This window comes from Canis lupus, chromosome 31, assembly GCF_011100685.1.
Source record: "Canis lupus familiaris isolate Mischka breed German Shepherd chromosome 31, alternate assembly UU_Cfam_GSD_1.0, whole genome shotgun sequence".
In the NCBI taxonomy this organism is placed as follows: Eukaryota; Metazoa; Chordata; class Mammalia; order Carnivora; family Canidae; genus Canis; species Canis lupus.
Window position 1 is genome coordinate 27,386,884 of NC_049252.1, and position 26,882 is coordinate 27,413,765.

At 49.7% G+C, this 26,882-nt stretch overlaps 1 protein-coding gene across 2 annotated transcripts in view; it reads left to right on the plus strand.

Annotated features, from left to right (window-relative positions):
- The window catches only part of HUNK (hormonally up-regulated Neu-associated kinase), a 105,281-nt gene extending 78,751 nt beyond the window's left edge, over positions 1-26,530 (plus strand). For both annotated transcript variants that reach the window (XM_038581349.1, XM_038581350.1), the window contains exons 6-11: positions 2,433-2,568; positions 7,328-7,490; positions 11,891-11,974; positions 17,496-17,543; positions 22,046-22,226; positions 23,229-26,530. In XM_038581349.1, the coding sequence (XP_038437277.1) occupies positions 2,433-2,568; positions 7,328-7,490; positions 11,891-11,974; positions 17,496-17,543; positions 22,046-22,226; positions 23,229-23,887 (1,271 nt within the window). In that variant the 3' untranslated portion in view covers positions 23,888-26,530. The remainder of the gene's footprint in view (positions 1-2,432; positions 2,569-7,327; positions 7,491-11,890; positions 11,975-17,495; positions 17,544-22,045; positions 22,227-23,228) is intronic.
- Positions 26,531-26,882: the final 352 nt, after the last annotated feature.

Sequence of the window (26,882 nt, forward strand, 5' to 3'; positions counted from 1 at the left end):
AATAAAATTCATCAGTAGAGATCAGAACTAAAATTACTTGAGCTCATCAGCAATTTGTGAAGATGCCGAGTGCGTGGTTCTGAAAATAGAACAAAAACGCACATCCAGTCTGTTCTTAGCTCTTCTGGTTAATCATGTTCTGAAAAGGCCTGGCAGTAGCCTGGGTTGTATGGGTCCTTTGAGGGTAAGCGACAGAGATGTCTCAGAAACATCTTGAACTCACAGCCTCCACATTTTAATGGATTAAGCTCACATCTTTCTGATTTGACCAATAGGTGGTCCTGATTAGGCATCCAGATGGCTCTTGCAATGTAAGGGAGTTGAGAGAAGGGAGATAGAGTTTCCAGAAAGAGGAACTTCTTTATTTTTTTGGAGATCGGTTTGCTTTTCAGACCATTGAAGAATATTTTAGGGAAGTTTTATTTGGAGACCCAGCTATAAAACTTAGAGTATTAATTAAATGTACCTCATGACTGCTCTGGTGTCTGCACATCTATTTTTACCCACTCCATTCTCAATGAGAAATGACCTTCTGGTGACCACATCAACTGGATCAGAACCCACTAGAGAAGTTACCTGGTGGCATGACCAAGTAGAAGTTGTTTCTTTGGGGTTGATTCTGGCATCACCACAGCCCCTCTTTTGATGGCTTGATTTCCACCCTGCGGAAAACACCCACCATTCTATCAGAACAGTATTGAATGACAACTAAAGTCTGTGAGAAAGTGACTTTTCTTTGAGAGTCTCTCTTCGAGAGATTATGTTAGAAAACTGAAAGATAGTGGGGGACTGCATTCGTGCTTTCCCCTGGGGGGAAAAAAAAGAGAAAAGAAAAGAAAACTGAAAGATAGCTTTGGAGAGAAGGATAGAAAATTTTGAAAACCAAAAATTAGGATTATGTTCTAGAGTCTGTTCCTTAGTATATTGGAAATTGGATATCATGGACAAAGCTACATAAAAAGATTTTTTTATAGCGCAAAGATGATAGGACTGTGCTCCATAAGAGAAGGAGCATAGAATAAAAGGAAAATCGTAGTCTCATAACTCAAGCAAGACAGACCATCTTCATTTTTTTTTTTTAGACCATCTTCATTTTGAAGTAATCCCTAGCATTCTTGGTCCATATGTGTTCATGCATATTCTCCTGCTAGCAGTTTTGAGCCTGTGTCCTTCCTATGCATTATAAACATGTTTTTCCATGGGATGCAAAGATCTATTTAGAGATGAACCGGCTTCCTATCCTCACTCCCTGGGTGGACAGCAGGCCCTTTGTTAAGTATTCATTTAACGAAAGGAGACCCAGGGCATTTGAAAAAATCATTTTTTGCCTCAGATGAAAAGGAAAGGGGGCTGTCGGGATTTTCTTATTTGTCAGCTGCTTCTCATATTCTTTCCTTACATACCAGGCTCAGCCTAGCTGATGTGACCACTGTGAACTTCAGTGGGCTGCAAAACAAAGACAAACTTGAGTGGCATACATTCCGCACAAGCAGCCCCTTCATCTTAAGGGAGAGCACAACAGGAAAGGGCCCATCACGTAGACACAGGTGTATAGTGTGGCACTTACTGGAACCTTGTATACAGACTAGGAATTTAAAACTTGGGTGGCTGTTACAGAGTTTACTGACACTCTCCCTGAAACTGGCTTCTGATGGGCCTGGCTACATGGGCATGGGCTCCGGCTGGTTGGGGTGCTGTGTTGTCAGTAGCCCACAGGGTCTGAAGACTAAGCAGATGGCCATGCACAATGGCTTTAAAAGAAAGGATCGGGGGTGCCTGGGCGGCTCAGCAAGTTAAGTGTCTGATTCGTGTTTCAGCTCAGGTCATGATCTCAGTGTCGTGCGATGGAGCCCCGAGTCAGGCTCCGTAATGGGTGTAGAGTCTGCCTAAGATTCTCTCTCTTCCTTTCCCTCTGCCCCCTCTATCCTCTCCCCTACTCTAAAAAACAAAACAAAACAAAAACTGGAAAGAAAGCAGGGCCTCCCTTAGTCTCTTGAGACTCTGTGTGTCACGTGGTGAGCTGCAAGTTAGAGGGTATAATTCTGAAGGCGTTCACCCTCTGGTTCCTTTCTGAGTACTTCCTCAAAAATTCACCTTGAGGACAAGCATTTTCTCTTTACTTTCTTTTATCCTCCAAGCCTGGAGCTAGAACATCTCTTTGGCTCGCATTTAGAGATGCGCTGCAAGCTAAGACCACAGGTTGTACTGGGAAGTGCAGGGCATGGGGAGACCCAAATTGGTTCTTGCTTTACCATGTACCAGTTTCATCCCTTGGACAAATATCTTAAACTCTTTGGACTTGAGGCACCCAGAGATCCAGGGAATAGATCAATGCTGGCAGTGACTCAGGAGAGGTAGTGGACCTGCCTCGAGTCTCGGTGGCATGTGCATTCAGCCTATAACATGAGTATGTTTGCCCACTGTCTTCACAGGCGCCATCAACTTCCTGCGCTCTCTCCTGGAACCAGATCCTGTGAAGAGGCCCAATATTCAGCAAGCATTGGCGAATCGCTGGCTTAATGAGAATTATACGGGCAAAGTGCCGTGTAATGTCACCTATCCCAACAGGTAATCAAATACACACAGAGGGACCCCTTCTGAGGCCAGATGGGACCGTCATATGAGCCCTGAATACTTCTGGACAGGAAGCTGTAGGGGATTCAAGGAAAAGCTGTGTGTTTTCTTGGCTGCCCATCCCCCACTCCAAGCCCACACATCCACAGACAAGCCCACCTCGGTGCCCAAGGGGAAGTGTGGGTAGGGCCATCCCAGGTGGTTGTGCAGAGTATGTCCTGCACCCGGGAGAGGGTGGATGGAAGGTGAAGTCCATCCCACATTCCCTCATCACACTCATCCCGGGGACTTGCATCTTCACAGTCTGGCACCTCTTTCTAATTCACACAAAGGGACCATTTAGTCTAGTCTAGTCTAGACTAGCTGTGGCCTGAATGAGTGTGTATGTGTGTCTGAGTGTGTCTGTGCCTATAGCTGGTTGTGTTTGAGTGTGTGTGAGATCCATTCCTGAGCTCTCCTGCCAACATCAGGCCGCATCCAGTAGAATGGACCCGCTCCCCTCTCAGACCACCCCTTGGACTCCTCTTCTGCTGCTTCTCTGCTCTGATGTTTGGTTCAGCCCCAAGTCCCCTGCCCTAGAATGTTGGGGGCACGAAGAAAAGGCAGTAGAAGGAGACAGTTGCTTCAGGCCATGTTTCCCTGTGGGCTTCCGGTGAGGGCTTCACCTCAGGAGCTTCCAAGAGGAGAATGCTTCAAGCAAGCATTGCCACAGAGTGGAAACACTGAGGGGCACCTGCTGGTGGCCCACATGTCTCCATTGCTGCTGTACTGACTGCAGATTGGAAAACAAACATCAGAACACATTTCCTTGTACTCTCTTCCTACCCATTTGACATATTGTTAACCGACCCGAGTGAAGGAATGAGGATCCTCACCAGGCCTGGGACCCATACTCTAGGTCCCAGGCCTGCTCACTCTAGTCTGAAGCTCAGATGAGAACAGGGACCACTGGTGAAGGGGGAACAGATATTTTCAAAATGTCCAGGAAGGCCTGGAAACATCCACCAAGCCTTAGGAAAGCTGTCGCACCGAGTTCTCCAAAGACGATAGGCAGGCAGGGCTCTGTGTTGGGGAGAAAGTTCTAGAAGAACTCCAAAGGCCACAGGTGGAGTCTGCATCCATGCTTCTGAGCCAGATTTACACTCCCCATGGCCATAGGTCAGGTGGTTTCACTCGGTTGCCGTCTAGAATTCTAGCATTTGACTCTTGAGAGGTAATTTAAACAAAGTCCAGGTTACTTAGGTTACCAAGGGAACCTGGAAATAGACTGCGGGTTTCCAACACTGGCTCTGCTTGGCCCGTGTCTGAAACAAACACCAGAAATATTACCTCGACGTGAGATGGAAAGCAAAGACGAGAAGCCATGCCTCATTACCGATGCTCCTGAAGGCTGGGAGCACACAGGTACGCTTTCTGCTAAAGGAGGGGCGACTGGAGGCAGACACATGAGTCATTAAGCTAATGTAATCACTGCCTAAATGAGCATAATCAATCCACTCAACGTGGCAGCTGTTCAAAGGAAGCGGAGCTGGTATTGGAAGTACACTCTCCCCCTCCTGGTGGGCCGCATCCTCACTCACGAAGAGGCGCCTCGTGCTGTAGCTTTTCCACAGGTGGTAGGCAGGCATTTGTAGATTGAAACTTCAATTCGGGGAGCCCCTCCTGGTTTGGCCAGGTCGGCAATTTTTGCATTTGGACATGGTCAGAAAGCCGAAAGGCTGCACGTGAACCAGTTGGGTTGTGAAACTGGTTAAGATCCTGTTTATTAAAGAAAACAACCGCTTACTGTCTTCTGTTACACAAGGCCCACTGCTCACTTTGTTCCAGAGGCAAATCAACGTTCCGTTGTAAAGTACGGAAGCCGGAGATCTAAACTCTTGCGGGAGCCTTTATTTTGAAAAATGTGTAGGGCAAAAAAAAAAAAAAAAAAAAAAAATTATTTAATAATAATAATAAGTAAATAAAGTGCTTTTGATCGTTATTTTTCTGGCATCACTGGCTCACAGATAAATGCAGTAAGAACATGTGATCAGGGAGAGAATATAGGCTGTATTATATTTTATAGCTTCCCAACATACCTAGCCTCAGATTCAGTGATTTTAGATGTTAAAATGTTTTGCTTTGGGGAAAGAGTGAGAATACAGGGCTTATGTTTTAGATCGCTCTTCTGTAAAGCCTTCTGTTAAGTCATTTGGGCTTCCAAGTTATCTCCAAAAGGCAAGAGGAAAATATCTTTAAAAGTCAACCTTTTATAATAAAAGTTCAGGCCAGTCAATCAGCAGTTTGCTGTGCACCCGGCTGGCCTCCCTGTGCTGGGAGCAGATATTTTTAGGGAGGCGACCTTGGCTGCCTTCTTCCTTCAGCACCCTGGTGGGGGCTGGACAGTCTCCCCCATCCAGTTAGCTCTGGAGGTGGGCGGGAAGGGAAAGAAGGTGATGGGTAACACAGGGTGGGATTAAGCCATAGTAGTGTAACAAGGGATTTAATGCGAATTTACTTAGAATTACACCAAGTGTTCTGGAACATTTTCCTAGTGTCTCTATCGTCCAAACGTGGGGAGATAGCAAGAATTAAATAACTGGTATTGCAGAATTCCAAAGGTACAGGTCGCTTATTGCAAATGTTAAATTGTACCTCAATCAATAGAGTCGACAGTGCCTTTTGGCAGAGCTCTCCTGTTTCTGAAGACAGTGGATATGAAGGGCAGAGATGGGGTGCCTGCCCCTGCTGACCACCCCCGTCTCCCCTCCACCTCCCAGCCCCACCCTGGTGGCACCCCTCTCCTGGATGGCTCTCCCCTCCCCGGGGTGGAGGGCAGGCTGCTGAGGGTGGCCTTGGGTTGACTGACAGGGGGTGGCTCACACAGCCATAATCTGATTGGCCAGGTATGAGGCCGTGAGGCTGTGGTCTGATTGGCCAAGGACGGAGCACAGGGCAGTGGTCTGATTGGCCAGGGGACAGGGCCACGCCTGCACACTTCCTGGGTAGTTTCCAAAATCTAGTCTTCTGCTTTAGTTAAGTGCTTTGCAAACTTCAAGTATTTGTATTCTTTTTTAATAGACGTTATTTTTACCATTAGTCATTCCAACCCCCTTCCCATCCATTATTTAAAATTAGTGATTTTGTGGCAAACAGAGGGGGGCGGGGAGGCAGATTTTGTGGTTCCTTGGGCGTGTTTTCTTTGGATGGCACTTACCCATATCTAAGGAGGGAGTGCTGCCATAGTTTATACCAATGGGTGGTGGAAGAGGGTCTGCAGACCTAGGTCTGCTTTTGCTGCCCTTTCCAACTGGCCCATGACTCTGGCAAGCCAACTTACCCTTTTGTATCATTATGAAGCTATTCTGTGTGGTTTCCCAGGGTGTTATGGTCTGAGGTCCCATAACAAAAATGTCCTTGGACCCTTGGTGCAGTGTTGGCGGGCTACAGAGCTCTAGGGCTAGATGTCCTTGCCTTGTCTTCTGCTCAGAGCGCCCTATTTATAGCTCCCTGAAGGGATTTAGAATGTTCTATTTGGTGATGAAGCCCCTACTACCATCACACACACACACTATACTCCTCAGCCTGCTTTCTTGTTCTCCATAGCCTTCCTCGTGTCTATTTATATGAGAGCTGCTGAGTGTAGACGTCTAGCATCTAGACCCTGAGCCAGGCTACCAGGGTTTGCATTCAGAGGCTGCTCCTTCCTGCCTGTGTAACCTAGAGCAAGTCACTTTAAGCTGTGGGCCTCAGTTTCTTCCATCTGTAACATAGGGATAATAGTAGTTCCTACTCATAAGATTGTCCTGAAGACTAAATGAATTTACTTCCTCTGTTCCCCACTGGAATGTAGTCTCCACGAGACAGGGACTTGTGGAAGGAATGATTAAATGAATGAGTGGATGAGTGGATACATGAATGGCAGGCATGTATTTCTTCCTAAGGAGTTTATCTTCATAATACTCCTGTGAAGAAGCTTTGATCTATCCTCTGAGAGCACCCCACTTTATAGCCAAGCCCCTAATTCCCTCTTTATGAACGTGGGATCGCACGCTGTTTCTTTAAACACAGTCTGGGTTGGCCCCTAAATGTGCTCCATTCCCAGCCCAACTTACACCCAACTCAAGTGTAGGTTCTACCCATGTCCAATAAACACATTTTTAGAAAAGAATGCCAGATTGTAAAGAAATTTGAGGGTCATTGGGGGAAATTTGAATATAATCTAGATATTAGAGAATCCTAAGAAATTATTTAAAAATTATTAAATTATTGGGTGTGTGGACAGTATCGGGATTCTGCAGGAGATGTCCTTGGATCTTAAAGGTGCACACTGGGCTGCGTAAGAAAGAAAGGTCATGATGTCTGTGATTTAAAATACTTGAGCACTAAATAAGCTAACAAATAAATAAATAAATGAAGAAAATAGGGCCACTGTGTTAACAGTGGTGGATTCCGGTGTTGGGTGCACAAAGGGTACTTACACTATTCTCACTACTTTTCTGTGTGTGTGAAATCGTTCCTAATAGCAAGTCAAGTGAATGAATGGATGGATGGATGGATGGATGGATGGATGGGTAGATGGATGGATGGATGGATGGATGGATGGGTGGATGGGTGGATGGGTGGATGGATGGACACTTTTTCCATAGGGGCCCTGGTTGGTGGTGGTGGAGAGGGGGTACTTTGTGCCTCCATGTTTGTGAGCATCCCTGAGGGGGCCCCAGAGCCTCTCAGTGGAGATGGAGAGGTGACAGGTTCTCGCTGTCCTGTGCAGGATTTCCCTGGAGGACCTGAGCCCGAGTGTGGTGCTTCACATGACGGAGAAGCTGGGCTATAAGAACAGTGACGTGATCAACACTGTGCTCTCCAACCGTGCCTGCCACATCCTTGCCATCTACTTCCTCTTAAACAAGAAACTCGAGCGCTATTTGTCAGGGGTGAGTGGGGCCCTAGTGGCAGTTTTGCTCTGCTCGCTGTGGAAAAAGGAGCTCTTACACCTAGAGTATTTCTCACTTGCTGACACTTGATCTGAGCTGTTAATTTAAATTAGTGGGAGGCTGAGTTTCTGAATGTGGGATAAAATAGTAGCCAAACCTGCTTCTCAGGTAGCTAGTGCTTTTTATCTGAGGTGTTTTTCAAATATCCTCCCACAGAGTGAAGCCCTGGGCAGCTCTATGAGAGACTCAAGCCACTTTTCCCTTCAGTTTCTCTGTTGCCTTTTCTGTCTACCTCTTAGCTCCTTGGGTTCCCATGGTAAAGGTGTTGGGGACTTCTGTGGTCATAAATGTTGGGGGGCAGTGCCTCTCGGGCGATTTCATCCCTGAAGCCTGATTTATGAGGAGGCCATTATTTATCTTTACTTCTCTGGAAAGTAAAAATGAAATGGTGCTTTACTGGCTTGACCCCTGGTGCCTTCAGTCCGGGCATCAGAGGGTACAGGTGTCCTGTGCCACAGATGAGGTACAGCTGGGAGTCCTGCAAGCCGGAGGTGGGTTAGTGGTTCCCTCATGCCTGGGTCACCTTTGTCCTCTGCCACAGGCAGTTCATATATGCCTGGGGAAGGGATTTCCGTGCTTCGGTATCTAGCTGTGACTAAATCATCTCTCTCCACTTAAAAATGATTCTGTGTAGAAAACTTGATCAAAAGCAGTATGGTTCTCTATACCACTCCTGTTTCTCCTACTCGGAGTAGTGGAGACTGGCCAGTTCTAACAGGAAGTCCACTGGGTAGAGAAATTCAGAATTGTCAAGGTGCCTGTTGGAGATTTGATTGCAAATCCACTGTCATGAAGGGTGACCCTCACCCTATGTGTGTATATGGCGCCTTGAGATCTGATGATGTGGGGCTATCACTGTTAGGAAGAAATTCATTTATTTTTTATTAATTTTTAAAAATTTTTGCTTATTTATTCATGAGAGACAGACAGAGAGAGGCAGAGACACAGGCAGAGGGAGAAGCAGGCTCCCTGTAGGAAGCCTGATGCGGGACTCGATCCCAGGACCCCGGGATCACGGCCTGAGCCAAAGGCAGGGGCGCTCCACCACTGAGCCACCCAGGTGCCCCTAGGAAGACATTTAGAAAACAGAACATGAAGAACTTATAGAGTTTTGTTCAGTGCTTTTTAACTTTTTTTTCAGTGTAATTTAAAGTCATGTGATAGCCAACGCAGTGTTTCACAAAATTCCACTAAACAATAGGCTTAGAAGCCTTTTGTGAGGCTTTTGTGTTAGAGCTAAAGATGGAAATCCACCTACAATTGGGGAAATGCTATTCTCCCTGCTGTGGCAGAAATGATCACACAATAACGCCCAGAAGACGAGATGGTCCGAGGGCATCTCTTTAGTAAATTGATTTGGGAGATGTGTAGAAAACATTGCTGAATAGAAGAAGTAGCTCATCGGGAGGTTTGTTAAATAGTTGGATGAGCGTGCAGATGTTTCTAAGCTGACTCAGCTTAGGGAATTTGCTGGATTTTGCTCCAACAGTTGAAATTATCCACAGAAGTACTTTTTGGGTGAATCGCCAAAGGAAAGATGTACACCAGGAGAAACATTCTCAACAGTAGAAGGCTTTTAAAAATAAGAGCAGTGTTTTTTTATGGGATAAAATGTGCCCTGTATAAGCAGTGATGGGATGACACTTCCGATAGGGACAGATATGCAGCTTTGACACTAGATGTTAGAGATGGTGTCACAGTTACAGGAAAGCTACTGCAGGAGAGAAGTTGGGGCCAGAAAGACAGCACCTTTGATGTGGTTTTTTTTTTTTAATATTTATTGATTTATTTGAGAAAGAGAGAGTGTGCATGTACATGAGTGCCTCGGGGAAGGGCAGAGGGAAAGAGAGTCAAGTAGATTCCAAGCTGAGTATGCAGCCTGATGCAGGGCTCGACCTCACAATTCTGAAATCAGGACCTAAGCCGAAAACAAGAGTTGGACACTTAACCGACTGTGCCACCCAGGTGCCCTAACACATTGTATTTTTTATATCATTTTATTATGTGATAGGAGTCAGAAAATCTCTTGTGCTGTGTCCAGGTTCTCTATTCTCTTGCAACGATGAACTTAAAAGATATTGGGCTCAAAGCTGCTTCCCATTTCCCCCTTTTTTTTTTTAAGATTTTATTTATTTATTTGAAAGAGAGAGAGAGAGTACAGTGGGAGGGGCCAAGGGAGAGGGAGAAGCAGGTTCCCTACTAAGTGGGGACCCTGACACTGGGCTCCATCCCAAGACCCCGGGAATCATGACCTGAGCCAAAGGCAGATAGATAACCAACTGAGCCACCCAGGCACCACCCATTTCTTTTTAATAAGAAGACCTCATGCCTCATGTTTCTTGTTTATTGTATCCCTTTAAATTCCTATTTGATCTATGTTTTATAATGTGTGTCGTATGTTAGTACAGTGGCGTATGCTTCTAGCTATAAATATGCATGTACTGTAGGTGCCTTCCTATACCTTTTTCACTTATATGGGATTCAAGGTCACACCATTTGGGGACCACTGTGGTAGAAGTTAGTAGTGAAGAATATAAATAGCTGTCAAGTAAAAGGGAACAAAAGAGGATCAACATGCTGATTTTTTTTTCGAATGAAGTCTGTTGTTCAAATTAGTTTTAAAATTAGTTTTAAAAAAAGTGTCTCCATGAAGCTGACTATAAAATTCACAATTCCATATTTAAAGGATGAAATTGCTACTTTCCTAAATAAGCTAGCCTATTTCAACATTGTTTTGGCAGAACTTCTTTGGATGCCGATCGATTTATTTTTAAGTAATCTCTACACGCAACATGGGGCTTGAAATCACAACCCTGAGATCAAGAGTTGCATGTTCTACCAACTGAACCAGTGAGGCACCCCAAGGGACTTTATTATTTTTTAAAGGATTCATTTATTTTTAGACAGAGAGAGAGAGATAGAAAGAGAGAAAACGCAGGGGCACGTGAGCAGGGGGAGGGGCAGAGGGAGAAGGAGAGAGAATCCCAAGCAGACTCCATACTGAGCGTGGAACCCGGCATGGAGCTTGACCTCCTGACCTTGAGATCAAGACCTGAGCCAAAACCAAGAGCCTGATGCTCAACTGACTGAGCCACTCAGGCACCCTGGGACTTTCAGTTTTAAAATATTTTCTTTCCTCTGTCCACCTCCACATCTACAGATACAAACTTTGGTTACTCACACTCTTCCTAAACAATCCCTGATGCTCTTAGGCTGTGTCTTGTTTGTCATTGTTTCTTGCCATCTGCTTGTTCTGCTCTTCCGCTCTGCCCAGCATCGGGGTGGCATGCAAGTGTGGCAAAGCTGGGCTTGGCTTTGTTTACTGAGCATGTTCCCTGGAAACTCAGCGAGTGTAGTTCTCGCTGGACAATGTTTTTACTTTATTGTGTCTGTCTTGCACTTAACCCTTCAATCATGGGGCGTACCTGGTCTGAGAACCAATGCCTAGGCGAGGGGCTGCTTTTAACTCGAGTGAATTGATCCCTGCAAACAGCTGCAGCTGGTCTGCTCCGTAATTTCCACACATCGCTGATTTAATTGCACAGTACGCACTGTCCTAACTATTAATCTCATCAACCAATTACCTAGCAACCCATGCGTAATTTTAAAACCAAAACTAGTGAATGAAAAAGTAAAATACATATCTTAATTATTTGCCATTTCTCCCTTTTGTCTCCCAGTTCTCATTTCTTCTTCCTAAAACCAAGAAGTGTGGATTTTGTGTGGGAGCCTTTAAGGCCACTCCGTGAATATCTGTTGGTTGGTAAATTAATTAGTCATTTAATTTGCCCGTCTCCAGACAGGATCGCACCTTAGTCATGCACCTACATCTCTTAGATAACAGTTTTCCATCATCTTTAAACTGTATTATGAATGTGCTGTGACTCACTGGGTGGGCAGGCAGACAAGGGCTGTTTTTCAATAAGCCAATAAGCAAGATCTATATCCTGTTTAGCAGGTCAATAAAATAAGTTATTCTTTCTAGCTCACATAATTGGTTTCTGCTTTCACATCTTAGAGTAGACTTCATTGCACGGATGAAAAAAACTGAGACCAGCAAGGAGTGGCGACGTGCCCAGGACTAACTGGCCCTGTCCTGCCAGAGCCAGTAACAGAAGTCAGCTGCCTGGCCCTGGGTCTGGGGCTCTCCCAGAGGCCCACATCCTGCCTGCAGGCCACCCTCGGACGAGGCTTTGCATCACAATTAACTGGCTTGCCAACCACTTTGGGCACTTTCTCAGCCAAGTGCTGGTTTGAAAATTAATGACTGCTTAGTGGATGTTTCTATTTCCTGTGAGTTAAGCCCTGCTTTTTTCCCCTCCTTCTCCTCTGACATCCAGAAATCTGACATCCAGGACAGCGTTTGCTACAAGACCCAGCTCTACCAGATAGAAAAGTGCAGGCCCACCAAGGAGCCCTATGAGGTGAGTGACCCCCCAGAGCAAAAGCCAGGTTTGCTTAGGAAGAGTGGATTTCCATTTTGAGAGCAGAATGGAAAGGAAACCAATGATTGTGGGACAAAAGACAAATACTTACTTGCTTAAATGAGTCCCCCCCGAGAATGGTTTACAGTCAAGCCACTATCAGTTTGATTCTGGTTCTCAGCTGTGGCCATGCATTAGAATCATAGGGGAGCATTTTTTTTAAAAGATTTTATTTATTTATTCATGAGACACAGAGAGAGAGCGGGGGGGGGGGGGGGGGCGCAAAGACACAGACAGAGGGAAAAGCAGGCTCCATGCAGGAGCCCGATGTGGGACTCAATCCCGGGACTCCAGGATCACGTCCTGGGCTGAGGGCAGGCACTAAACCACGGAGCCACCCAGGGATCTCCACCTAGGAGCATTTAAACATCTGAATGCCCAGACTGCACCTCAGACCACTTCCCCTGAATCTCATGTCTCAGGGCAGGGGAGCTGAAGGGCGGAGGGGCAGTGGGGGGGAGGGGTGTCAGTATTTTTAAAGCTCCTTGGCTGATTCCATTGAGTGGCCAAGGTTGGAAACCATTGTCAGGGCTTCAAAAGGTAAAAGGGAGATGCTCAAAAATATGCATGCATGTAACACTTGGCACCAGAAGGAGACAGTAAAATGAAGGACAGGGAAAGGTTTTGGGGGAAAGCAAGCTTTTCCAGGCACCTGTTCCTGGCAACTTGATGCTACATAGTGCATAACTAAGAGAAAATACCAAGATTCTTTGATTTCAGAGTAAAAACTGGTATCATGTGGCAAGTCGTACCAAATACGTGCTTGTGAAGAGACTGTGCCTGGGAAAGCCGGATCCAGGGCAAGGGGCACAGGGTGAGGGTGCCCCCACCCACCCTTCCAGGACTCCTCACTCAGCACTTAGATGCAGCTCCTTTGCCTTCTCCCCAATTTTCCCGGGAATCTGCTTGATTTCCCCTCCAGAGCCTCTGCCGCGTGTCCCCGGAATGGTTCCATTTGATCAAAAGGGGAGCCTTCCTCCGTGCCCTGCATGAGGCCTGCCCGCTTCCCGCTTCCCTTTACGGATCAGTTTACATCCTGATTGCACGAGCAGGGCTTGACCCCAGGGAAGGCAGTTCTTCCCGGATTTTTCTTGAGCAAAGGCTGAGTGAGGCCATGGATGGTGACTGAGCATCGTGCCAGGCTCCTCGACAGCGACGGGGAGCACCGGGGCATGGCCCAGGCCAGTCCAGTGACACAGGTGACAGGAGAGCCGAGCTACCAGGCACCATGTGTAGATGTGACGGGAGCCAGGGGAAGGCCAGGCCTGAGCATCGAGGTAGGGCAGGATGAGTGGCACGGCTGTCGCATCTGGGCACAGCCAAGGGACGGTGAGATTGAAGGCGATGGAGAGGAGGAGCCCCCTGCACCCCAGCCAAGGAAACCAGCAGGGATGACAGGGGCGGCCTGGGAGCATGCAGGAGACACTGCAGGGAGTGGCGGCAGGGAGACCATGGGAAAGGTCACGTCTAAAATGGTCAGTGGTGTCGGCTGAGCAGTTAGCTGTCCTGGGGGTCTAACAGGGACCGGCTCGTGGGAGTGGCAAAAGCAAAAAGAGATTGCATGGGTTTCAGAAGAGGAAGAAGGGAAGTGAAGACAGTGAGCGTAGACCTTTCTGTTGGTGGCTCTGACAGTGAAGAGCAGGAGAGGCCATGCCATGGCCCCTGCTGGAAGGATGCCGGGGTTGGGGAGGATCGAGGGCAGGGAAATTGGGGGGAACTCCAGGGATGGCTGGGGCTGGGGGTGGGGGCTTAGCCTTGACCCCAGGCTGGAGGCCTCCTTCCTCTGAACCAGGCTGCAGCACCAGCATGATGAGGATGGGGATAAGCTGGGGGGGTGGGGGGTGGCAGTGCATCAAGGCTGAGCTGCAAGCCCATGCATGGCTTTCAGGCTGAGGGCAGGAGGGTCCCCTGAGCTCCAGAGCCCTCCGGCTAATTGCTCACTGTGTGAACGAGGGTCTCTAATCCGGCGTGCCCAGAACCCCCCCGGCCCCCAGTGTCTGTCTCTAAATGGCATCCCTACCCCTCAGTACAGAGCAGAAATCCAGGAGTTACTCTTCCTCACCCCTGGAGCAGGTTATGCCGGCTTGACTCCTAAACCTCTCAAACCCTGTCCGGCCCCTCCATCCCTATCCATCCCAGGCCTGGATGTCTGCTACAGCTCTAACTGGTTGCCCCCCCCTCCCCCCATGAATGCCTGGCTCTCACCTCTCCATATGCCAGCCGGAGCTGAGCCGTCCACACTCAGATGGGATCCCATCGCTTCCCTGCTCCAAACCTTCGAAGGCTTCCTTAACCTGGAAGGCAAAGTTGGTACCATGGCCACCGGATTAGACTGGCATCTGCTTGCCTCTCCAGCCTTGTCCCCCGGACCCCACATGCAGCCCAGCTTCTAGCTGTATGCTCAGTCCCACGGGGCCTCCAGACTTATGTGCTCTCTTGGCTGCCAGCACTGTGCACACCCTGTCCCCTCTTCCAGAATGTTCCACTCACCTCTCTTTGCTGAGTGATATCTTCTACCTTCAGATTCCAAGGCAGGGTCAGTTCCTCCTGGATCCCTGCCATTCTCTGTGCTCAACCTTTGGTCCCGGCTCTCCACAGGCCATCATGCCCCATTCTGCATCCTAGAGCTTGTCCCATTTGCACGTTTTGTTTGCACGGGAGTGTCTGACCCACACCTCTCTCCCACTCTGGACCCTGATTTCCAGAAGAGCAGAGGCCTCATCCCTTTTGCTCCTCACGATATCCCTAGAATCTGCATGATGCCTGGCACGTGGTAGGTGCTCAGCAAATATTTGCCAAATGAACACATGAAAGAATCAAATGGACCTTGACCTGGGTCTCCAGGTAGAATTGGGACCATAAGGGGAGAAGGTGGAATGATCCAGGTGGGACACCTCGCTTGACTGATGCCAGGGTGAGTGCACACCTGCAGCCTAGCACCCATGTCCCATCATCGTTACCAGGTGTCCGTGCCCTAAGGCAGGCAGGGACATCTCCTGGTCACTTGCTCGGAGGTTGTCGCCTCAGCTGGGGTACAGAGGATGTAGGATTCACCATAAGACTCCCTTGCTTCTTGGTCTGCATCTGGCTTTTCTTTTTTTTTTTAAGATTTTATTTATTTATTGGACAGAGAGAGAGAGAGAGAGATTGAGCACACAAGCAGGAGGAGCAGGTGAGGGAGAGAGAGAAGCAGACTCTCACTGAGCAGGAAGTTCAATGGTGGGGGGCTCTATCCCAGGACCCTGGGATCATGACCTGAGCCATAGGTAGACCTGTAACTGACTGAGCCACCCAGGTGCCCCTGCATTTGACTCAAGCAACTCAAGTAACAGCACCCACAGATGCACCAAGTGGCCTCTGAGCCACTTTGCTCACGCCTGTGTCCGTGGTTGCCTTGTGATTGTTTGAGAGCGTCTGTGATGGGAAAGGAGCCCCCCCCTTTTTTTTTCACCCAGATCATTTTTCTCAGGTGATTATCTCATTTGGCCTGAAAACACACAGCAAGCGTCTTAAACATTTGTTGAAATATTTAACAGTTAGGGTTTAAACAGGAACACTAATGGGAAAAGAGCATTTCAATTTTCTATGATCCATTTGTTTTCTCCAAACGGTAGTGGTACTTGGACTAATTAAATTACAGGCCATTACTAGATTATCCAACCCGCCTCTGTTGGAACCCGGGGAATGGAGTGGGGCCAGTTAGAAAAAGTGTTCGGAGGATCTGAAAGGGCCCAGAGTTTCTAGGTAAAAGCCCACTCAGAGCCTTTGTGGGCTTCTTTGCAGTTGCCATCAGCTGGTCCAGGAGAAGACACCAGGAGGTGGATGGGCTTCAGGTCGCACACAAGTTGGCCAGGGAGGTGGCTCCATGACGTGTCCCTGCCCCGGGAGGGAGTGTGGCCCCTTCTTTCTTAGTCCCAGTTCTTTTTCTCCTAGGAGACAAAGAGCTGAATTAAATTGAAAAAACTTCCCCCTTGGGATCACAGTGCTGTTCTTGTATGACTTCACTAACTTCCTTGAAAAGGTGGCAAATATGTCTGTAAAAGTGGGACACATGTCTCATCTAAGAACATCTCGAGCATGTGCTCCAGGGATTCCTTTCCCTGAAAAAAAAATAAAATAAAATAAAATAAAAAATAAAATAAATAAAATAAAATAAAATAAAATAAATAAATAAATAAATAAATAAAAAATAAAAATAAAAATAAAAATAGGCCCTGGAGGATAGTGGGGTGGAGGAGGGGCAGTCATCATTTTCCCACTGGCTTATTAAATAAAACCCCATAGAACCAGAGGCTGTTTTTGTTAAAATCTTTGGAAAATAAAAAAAAAAGGTGAATGTCCAGAGCAATGCAAAATCGAGCTCAGAGGGCTTCTCTGTAGAGCAGAGTCACGTGGCAGCCTTGGAAGAGTGTCGTGCAGGGGGCTGGCAGGGGGATCGGATCAGCCTGCCGGGGCTGCCGTCCCATCACACAGCGTCACACCGAGGGTGGCTCACCCGGCCGTGATTCACCATCTCTCAGTTCCAGAGGCCAGAAGTCCGAGATCAAGCCTGGTTCCCTTCCAGGGCTGTGAGGGGAGAACCTGTCCTGTGCCACCTGGCTACTAGGGGCTGCAGGGATCTTTGGGGTCCCCCACTTTGGGCTTCCTCGGCTTATAGCACTGTCCTGATCTTCTCTGTGTGTGCATCTCTGCGCCAGTTTCCCCCTTTTTTTATGAGAATACCAGTCCCATTGCATTGGGGCTGGACGACCTCTGTAAAGGTGACTGCCCGACAGGCCCCCTCCTCAAGGGCAAAGGACAGTGTGCTTTCCCACGCCCTCCCCGCCCCCCCCAAGCCTCAAAGTGGACACGATCGGCCTGTCCTAACCCTGTCTTCCACGAAGGTCACATTGTGAGGTCCTGGGGGTTATGAATTCGGGGGGAATGCAATTCAACCCATCCCAGGGGCAATAACTTTAAAGGTAAGATATTAAAATGTTCGCTTGGCGTCTGTGTCAAACCTAGGCAACTTGTAAAAATAAAGTTTGGAATCAGATCAGACCATCTGTGCTGTTGGAAATCAGAATGGTAGTTACCTTTGGGGACTGGGAGAGGACAGGGGTGGGGGTGGGAGGGACTTCCAGGTGCTGCCAGTTGGGTTCTGTATCTTGATCTGGGTGCTGCTTTCAGGCATGTTTTGGTTCTTGGAGAAAATGCACTGATTGAACCGCTTCCTCACCAGTAGAGCATTCCCTCGTTGTGTGTCTTAGATTTTAATAAAAAACTTACCTAGAAAAGCTATTCAGTGCATGAATTAGAACACCTGCTGCCGACGTGCATGATGGTTTAGGAGTTTGGTTTCTTGCCTCTAAACATTGAAACCAATCATTCTCAATCAGAGCTGCAAGTGATAGGGGATAGAGTTTCGGGGATAAACAGCAGGTACAGCTTCTTAAATTGTTGTAAATGTTGCTTTTCATAGGCCTCCCTGGACACCTGGACAAGAGACCTTGAATTCCATGCTGTGCAGGTAAGAGCTTGGGGGGTTATGATGGATTAGTCTGAGTTCTCCAGGGAGAACCAACAAACTGTGTGTGTGCATGTGTCTCATGCTTGGATACCCAGGGAAGAGTGGATGTACCAGCTCAGTCCCAAGGCCTTCTGGAAGCAGAATTCCTTCTTCCTCAGAACACTTCTGTCTTTTTCTCTTGTGGCCTTCAACTGATTACATGAGGCCCACCCATATTGTGGAGGGTCATCCTCTTTACTCAAAGCCACATCTTAAAAAAAATACCCTCACAACAACATCTAGATTGCTGTTGGATCAAACACTGGGCACCATGGCCTAGTCACGTTGACACTTGAAATTCACATCTCTGCTCAGGGCTCTGGATTCTACAGACCCCCCCCCCCCCAACTCAGTCCTGAATTAGAATGCAGGATCCAAAATGAGTGGGTTTATCAGAATCCCCTCAGATCAGACTGGTGCTTTCTATGTTTAGTTGACCATTTTTTTATTGTCTTGCCTTTCTGCGTTCGTGCATCTACCTGTATGAGAAGTGAGCCTTGCAGCAGTCCAGAGCTTCAGGGGCCTCACTTAGGAACCGAGCCCTCTTTTTCTCAACTCTGTTGTGTTTTTCCTGTGACAGATTCAGTTCTCTGTGACTTTCCCAAAGCCACCAGCAAGCACCATCCGGGCCCCTGGGCCATCCCAGGTGTTCCCTGTCCACACCCGGCTCTGATGTTCCAAATGATCAGATGAGGTTAGCTCATCCTCACAGGGACACCAGGCCTTCAGAAGAGGCCATGCTGAGCTGGACTCGATAGTTCTACAAAGAAAACAACTTCAGCTCACCTCCAGACCCCAGGCTCTTCTGCTAAGCATTCTGCTCTGTGGTCAGCTTCCACCATGTGAGGGGCAGGGCAACTCTCCAGGGCAACAGTTCTCCCAGCAGCCTGGGGTGGTGAAGAGGTGTGGCTGCACCTGTGCTTTTCAGATCATGAAGCAGATAAGATGTGAGGCTCGTTTTTAATCCTTGAAGAGCATACTTGTGGTTGTAGATCGGAAGACACTTCTCTCAAGAGGAAGTGACTTGCTGAAGGTCACCCTGCTGCACCTGAGGACCAAAACTAGGGAGAAAGGGGGAGGAGTCCCACTCTGGAACCCAGGAGGCTGGAGTCCCAGAGACGAGTCTGAAGGGACCGGCCCTGGGGCTCAGCTCTCAGAGGCTGAGGACCTGCTTTTCCTCCTCCCACTCCCTGGCTGTCGGGCCTCTAGACCTCGCCCTCCAGGAGCCCAGTGCACCATTGCTCACTAGCTCTCTTCTGTCACACAGTCCTGACACTGAAAGAGCTTTGGGTAGACAGTCCAGTCCACATCTTCAAAGTGCCCAGCTTTGCAAATGACCATGCACACGTGCAGTGGGTGGAAAGTGGTTTAAAGGAAACCAGAAGCTGTTTCGTGGGGGGCTTGCTTGTGGGGCCTCATGGGGTCCCCTCTCTGATCTGCCTTGGGGAGTTTGGGGTGGGGGGCTGCGGTGGGTGTGGAGAGCGTGTGAGAATCAGAAGAAAGTCAAAGAGGCCGTGCAGGCAGCAGCATTGCTGGGAGGAGAGCGTGGGAGTGGGTGTAGGCATGCCGAAGGGGGAGCAGAGTGAGTCCCTCTGCAGATCTGTTTCTGTTACATAAAGCAGTGTAGCATCCTGCTCCCCGGAAGATCTCTTGTGGAGAAAATAGGGTGTGCAAATGGAAAGGTATACTTGGATGGTTGGCTGCATTTGGTCACCTGTGCTCAGGGGGCACTGAGACTGGCTGGGGGTACACAAACAGTTTCTCGTGTGGGCTGTTGACCCATCCACACGGACTGATCCAGCAGTTCTCCTCGGCCTGGATCTGTTGGGTGGTGAATTCTTGGTATCCCCCTAAGAAACGGGTCACCGTGAAATCACTCATTCTTTTGGGCTGGAGAAGGACGTTCTCCCAACAAAGGGGGCTTTGGGAGAAAACACCAGGGTGCAGGATTCTAGAATTAAGTTCTGCAAGGTGGCCCTAGCAGGTGTCCTCATTCCATTCCTCCCATCCTTCTACCGCTACAGTGGCTTTCTGTTTGATGCCAAATATCCCTTTGTCAGTTACCAGGAGAGATTTCTAGAGCCATCCTTGGGCTCTTTCTACAGAAAATTCATGCCTGGCACACCTCTCAGTGCTACTGCACTCTAGTTAGGTGGCAATACTGACCCCCAGAAACTGCTTCGGGATCCTTTGGCTTTTGAGAACCTAGAGAGTTGAGGAGGAGCCAAGATGAAGCCGTGAAGCCAGGCATTCCCCTAAAGAGTAGGGATCACAGAACACCCCAAAGGAAGCAGATCTCATCATTCTAGAAAACAGTCCTGAAAAGGAGGGAACTGCGATTTTGTCTTTTCTTCCAAAGACCGTTTTTTACAGTGTTTCATAGAAGTGCATTCGATTGCCTTTGTGCTGTTTAAAGTATAAACAGTAGAACTCGTGACTTTTCTCATAAAAACGGAGGGAGAAAGAACAGCACGAGAGGAGGAGATTTTTGCCAGACTTTTCAGGATGAGCCTGGCACATGCCCTCTGATGCTTGGGGCACGGGGAGTGTGAACGCTCACTCCCGTTGGCCTTAGGGGAGCAAAGTTAGGCTGTTGGCGTCTTCAGGGAAACAGGGAGAAGGAAATAGTGGAAGATCGTGGCCTTGACCGAGATGGGCTGGAGCAGACGTCCCGGTCCCCCTCCTTACCGTCCTGCATAATGACCTGGAGTGCAGGCCTCCTCTTGGGATCCCCGATGCCGACCTGGAGCCCTGGGGCCACAGCCTGGTCCCTGTCCCCCGCCAGCCCCAGTGTGGCTGCCTTGCTCTTGCCCGGCCCTGCCCCAGGCTTCCAGAAGGTGTGCGGAGGCAAGGGTGGAGAACACCCACTTTGTGGGAATCTGCGTTTTCACCCAGCTCCTGGGTGAATTATTTAACCGCTCCTGGCTGTTCCCTGGTCTTGTGAGAGAAGATGCCAGGTCTTGTTTTGTCGTGGGCCATGCTCTCAGGAGTAACCCCCGGCACCCCAAGTTCCCCCCCCAAAAAATCTCTGAGGACGCAGGGGAAGGAGTTTGCAGAGCTGTTTCTCCTTTCTTCCCCCTTAGCCCTCCACTGGGAACAGACTTGCAGCCCTAAGGAGCTGCGGCCCTCACGGTGACCACCCCCTGCCTTGGCCTGGCACCCCCACTTGCAATTCTTCCCTGCCATCTTCTCCCACCCGCCAGCTGGGTGTAATGAACCCCAATCCATAAAAGCTTTGAAAATCCTCATTGGAAAGGGCTGTTAGAGCACCAGCAGAGGCTTCCTTAAGAAGCTTTTCAAGAGCATCAATGAAAAATGGATGAGCTCTCTTGAATTGCAAATGTTCTTAACATTTAAGGCAAACCTGTGAAACTGTCTTTTTTTTTCCCCCTCACTGGTGGTGGGGTCAGGAATTCAGTCACCTCTGTGAAACAGTAAACATCAAACACTCTTTAGGGCTAGAGAAGGAACGTCTGAGCTGAAGCACCCTTCCCAGAAGCTCGAACTTCATTCTCATTCAGTTTGGTTTTCACTGGCTTTTTTTTTTTTTTTTTCTGACATTTCAGTAACTATTTATTAAGCCTTCTCTTTGTGCCTGGCTTTATGCCAGAGGCTGTGGGGTTGAAACTACATAAAACAGTAAAATTCACTCCTGTCAAAGGGATTATAATACAGTTCAGTAAAAGCAAGACTTAGAGCAAAAATGGCCAAGTCGTGCCACTTTTAAGCGTATTGGCGAGGGCTCGCGTGACCAAGGATGCAGAAGGGTCAGAAACACCCAGGATGGCTCAGGGCCCTCTGGGCTTGCTGTCTACCTCCTTGGCTTGACTGAACGCACAGGAGTAGACGTGAAGATGGAAGTGGTTCCATTTCATTTGCAAAGTTGCCTTTGCGAAACCACTGCTGTGGGCAAAATCTTAGGCCTCTGCTTTAAAGATTTTTTTTTTAATTTATTCATGAGAGACAGAGAGAGGCAAAAACATAGGCAGAGGGAGAAGCAGGCTCCCTCTGGGGAGCCCGGTGCTGGACTCCATCCCAGGACTCTGGGATCACACCCTGAGCCGAAGGCAAACCCTCAATTGCTGAGCCACCCAGGCGCCCCAGGTCCCTGCTTTAAATAAGACCATAGATTTCTAGAAGTCCGCATGCACTTTGCCTTTGTTCCTTCAGCTTGTTCTGGACCAGTTGACCTCCTAGGGGTGAGCTCGCCCTTGCTGGAGCACCTGGGAACAGTGCCGTGCAGGGAGCTGGGGATGATGGAAGCCTGCCTGTGGCCCAGGGAGAGGGAGGTGGGTCCCTGGAGCATCCGCCGGGCCTTAGCTGTCCTGTTGTTTGACGCGCAGTTGAGAACAGAGATTTGAGAGGCTGGGCTTTCTCAGATCTACTTGGACGACTCTTCAAAGGGGAGCCACATTGTGTATTTTTGCGTGTGTCTGAGTACGTATGTTTACTTTGACTTGAAGGATGAAAAGCCCAAAGAACAAGAGAAAAGAGGAGATTTGCTTCATCGGCCGTTTTCCAAGAAGTTGGACAAGAACCTGCCCTCACACAAACAGCCCTCTCCCTCTCTCATCACACAAATTCAGAACACCAAAGCTCTGCTGAAGGACCGGAAGGCCCCCAAGTCTGGCTTCCCCGACAAAGGTGGGTCAGAAACACCCAGGATGGCTCAGGGCCCTCTGGGCTTGCTGTCTACCTCCTTGGCTTGACTGAATGCACAGGAGTAGACATGAAGATGGAAGTGGTTGCATTTCATTTGCAAAGTTGCCTTGGCTACCATCTAGGCCGCTGGTGTTGGGCTGCTCAGTCACTGTGTGTCCTTGGGTGGCTGTCTGGGCCCCTGGGGCACACACGATTCCTGTGCCCGTGGGAAAGCTGTGAGCATGCCCAAGGGAACCCAAGGACAGTCAAGGTCCAGACGGTGTGCTATCAGCCAGCTGGGCAAGCGGGGTTTGGGAAAGCAGAGGCAGGGCGCACTATATTGTGGGAGCAGAGACAGGGTATGTGGTATTGTGGGAGCAGAGATTGGGGCACAGATTATTTCAGGGATAGAGATTAGGATGCAGGAGTAGAGACCGGGGTGCATAGTATTATGGAACAAGGGGCAGGTGTTGAGTTTTTTTTTTTTTTTAAGGTTTTATTTACTTAAAAAAAAAAAAAAGGTTTTATTTACTTATTCATGAGAGACACAGAGGCAGAGATACAGGTATAGGGAGAAGTAGGCTCCCCACAGGGAGCCTGATGCAAGACTCGATCCCAGGACCCCCGGATCACAACCTGAGCCAAAGGCAGATGCTCAACCACTGAGCCACCCAGGCTCCCCTGTCCCTCTTTTATTCAAAGACTCATTGGCAGGGTCCAGAATTTTAAGCAACCAAAGGAGAACAGGTGTTAAGGTGGCGCCATGGGCAGGTTAGAACTTGGGAGGCCTCTTGTCACTGGCCTCAGGGGCTTGCTGTCCCCTCTGTCCTAGAGGGAGCATGTGGTTCCCTGTGGAGGCCTCCGGACGTGGGGTGCTTTGCTTCGTGGTGTCCTCTGGCCTCCCCAGCAAAGGTCCCTCTGGGTCAGGAGGCCACAGCGGCCAGGGGAGGGCCGTTCACACTGTTTCTGTGGCTTTCACGATTTTCTTTGCTTTCTCGGACGCAGATGCCTTCGGCTGCCGCAATATTTTCCGCAAAGCCTCAGATTCCAATTGTGTGGCTTCGTCTTCCATGGAGTTCATCCCCGTCCCACCCCCCAGGACCCCCAGGATTGTCAAGAGACCAGAGCCCCCCGTGCAGGGCCCTGGGGGTGCTGGCGTCCCGCCCAAGGAAGACCCCCTGGTGCTGGATATGGTGCGCTCCTTCGAGTCCGTGGATCGCGAGGACCACACTGAACCGCCGTCCCCGTCTCATCACTACAGGATCCTAGGCTCGCCGGGGGGCCTGGCCCGTGGGAATCCCGGGGAGCGGACACTCTCCCCGGCCCTGCTGCCTGGAAGCCTGTCCCCTCTGCAGACCCCTCTGCATCCCACTCTGGTCTCCTTTGCTCATGAGGAGAAGAACAGCCCCCCAAAGGAGGAGGGCATGTGTCCCCCACCTCCAGCTCCCAGCAGCGGCGGCACGCAGCCCCTGGGGAGCCCGAATTGCGTGAAAAGCCGGGGCCGGTTCCCCATGATGGGCATCGGACAGATGTTGCGGAAGCGACAGCAGAGCCTGCAGCCCCCCGCAGACCGGCCCCTGGAGGCCAGCATGCCCCCGCTGCAGCCCATGGCCCCCGTGAGCCTCTCCTTCGACGTGCCCGACGGGGTCAAAGGCCAGTGCTAACCTGGGCCACTGGCAGGATTCTGGGGATTTCGGAAGAAAGCGATGACCAGAGTTCCACGCACGATTTGGGGTGTGAAGATCGGAAGGCCTCGTGGGAGCCTCCTTTGAGGTCTCCTCCCCTCCTGCCGTGCCCTGTCCCGACTGTGAACAGCTGAAACCCGCAGACCCAAAGCCTGCACAACCCGGCCTTGCGCAGGGACCCCGGAGATGCTGCGCTTTCCCAGGAGGGCTGGCTACAGGTGCAGTCTCAATCGTTCATGTCCTCCATCCGCCTGCCTCCCCCTGCCCGGGGCCCGCTGCTGGGTGGAAACCGTGCATCAGCCCCTGGGCTCCTCACATCACGGCCTGTTCCAAGATCTTTCCTCACTTTTTGCTCTGTGTGTGCCTCTCAGGACTGTGGCTTCTCAACAGTCGGCCAGTCACACGGTGGCTCCTCCTGCAGGCCACGCAACCTTTCCTCTCGCAGGGGTGAATCCCTGCAGGCCCGAGGAGCCAGTGACTCAACTGCCAGGGCTCAGGCACGTCAGAGGAGGACAGGCCGCAGCCTCCGCCAGCGGCACCAGCCCCTCTGCGCAGGCAGGGGCAGCCGGGCAGACACGGAGCCAGACCACGGGCAGCCCAATGAAAGGAAAAGGCCAAAGGGGACATGCGTTTGCCATCTTCTTATTTTGGTTGAAACTTGCTTAAGCGTTGAGTTATCTTTTCCAAAGATGATTTTTTCCCCCTTTATGTGATGTCAGAGCGAAGTAGCGTAATTTAGAAACCCCTGGATGGGGAGATGAGAAGCGATCCTACCAAACTCCTGTTTTTTCGAGAAGATAGGCATGGAGGGCCTCAGACCCCCCCCACCCCCCCACCCCCGTGATGTTTTCAGTGGCTGGCGGCCTGCCGTGGGCGCTGGCCCCTGCGTTTCTCCCGCCCTATCAACGCAGCCTCATCCTTCTGGAAGGCATGGGACATGCTTACAGTTGGTTCTTTAGGAAGAGAGAAAATGCCAAGGTTGGATGTGGGTGCATTCGGAAGGCACCGTTCATTACCTCTGCCCAGCGCAGTTTTCACGCTGCCAAGGAAACAAGTGTGGTTTAGCGCTGAACTAGTTTGCTATAAGCTGCGAGCAGCCTCGCCGGGCGGCGAGCACATTCGGATGCGGCACCGCGGCTTCTCGGAGGAAGGCAGCGTCCCTCCAACGTGCTCTGAGTCCACGTTCTGTTTTCACACCTTTTGCCAAGGCTCGAACCAAAGATGCGTCTCCGGTTCTGTGTCTGCGCCATCCCGTGTGCACATTTTGCAGATCCCAGTGTTGTGTGACCGTGGCTAGCAAGGGGCCTGCTGGGGCCGTCTCCGCGTGGGGCCTGGGCCCTGGCGCTGGGCGGGGGCCGCTCAGTCAGGAGCAAAATTGGAACAAAAAGATCACAGCAGCATGGGTTAGAGAGCGGTTAGCTCAGGAGACAGGTCACTCAGCGGCTTGGGGTCTTCAGCTCCTTGACGAGTGCAGGCATGAGCAGAACCCACAGCTGTGATCACCCCCAGGCGAGGCCTCTCCGCCCCCTGATTCCGAAACAGGCCGTGGCCGTGGGGAGTGGCAAAGCCTGCCTTCATTTCCACCTGGCAGCCCGCCCGGGCCAGAGAGCCGTGGGGTGGTTCTTCATCTTGTCTCATTTCGCAATGTTGACCTCCGTCGGCCCCACACGTTTCTGACTGAGCAAGGAAACGGTGGATACTTGGCTGACCCTGGAAGCCACCCAGAGGCCCAGTCCTGGCTGACCCTTGACGAGACCCGGAGCTGCTGCTTCCCCCTTATTGGGGTCATCCCGGCTCTGGGGCCTGTTGGGAAGGAGTCAGGCTCCAGGTTGTCGGTGTTCCTCCTTTGTGTGGCTCCAGACCGGGTTCCAGAACTTTCCATCGAAAATGGAGCTTGCTAAGCAGAAAGAAGAAACGCCTCTGAAAAAAACCTCTCCAAGTGACGTGAAGCGTGTGGTTTTGGATCAGTGAAGGAACCTTTTTTGAACATGGTTGCTAGCTGCAGGTGTCCCGCTCTGCAGGTTTGCAGGCTGTGTCCTTGTGCCTTGTGAACATCTATCCCTTTATGTCTCTTTCTTGTATTGTACCTTCCTTGAAAACATGAGTGTCTTCCTGTATCGCGGATTAGCTCATCGGGCATGTTTTCTGTTCCTCGATTCCAGCTGTCATACGACTAACCGTGTCACCATCGGTAACTTGAACTGTGAACTCAGGTTTATTCCAGACCCAGTGAGAGGTGAGGGGGGAGTGAGGAAAGGGGAGGGTCAACTGTAGTTTTTTGTATGTGAGCACCTGACAAATCTATGAAACCGAGTGAAAGAAGAAATGTTAAATTCTTTATTATTTTATTATATTTATATGGGAAACTTGACCGTCCCTTTGGTAAGTACAGAGTATGTTGTCTGTTTGACCCGTGACTGTCTCTCATTAGCCTGTGCCCATGACCTCAGTCAGCCTGTAGTTACGGACGGAAATGACTGACCTGTCACCGTGTAAAGTCCAGGAGGAAAAGTCGACTGTAATTGTGCGATTTGGTCATAAGTAAGGACTGTATTTATGTCACCATTATTAAATATATGTACTTTTGTAATGACTGTGAAATACACTTTTCCCTCTCTCTGACTGCTTCGTTTATTTGCATCGGATAAATCTTAATCCACTGAGTGCTTTGCAGTAGTTGGGCTGCCCTCTAGGTAAAGTCCTTGGCCCCACCGCTGACCGGATACAAGTGGGAATTGGGGCACAGGACATTTGAGGGCATCATCTGGTCCTGTATCACCGCTTCATTTTACTTGCAGCAGGTGTACGATCTACAGAATTCTTACCTGACCAACGTACAGCAACCGGCGGTTCAAGACAAATGAGCATTTTTTTCTCCTTTAGCGGGTTCAGGATCTTTCTTGGAGGCTCTGAAAATGGCACATGAAGAATGACAGTCTGTGAACATTGCCTCTAGCTTTTGTCCTTGCATTAA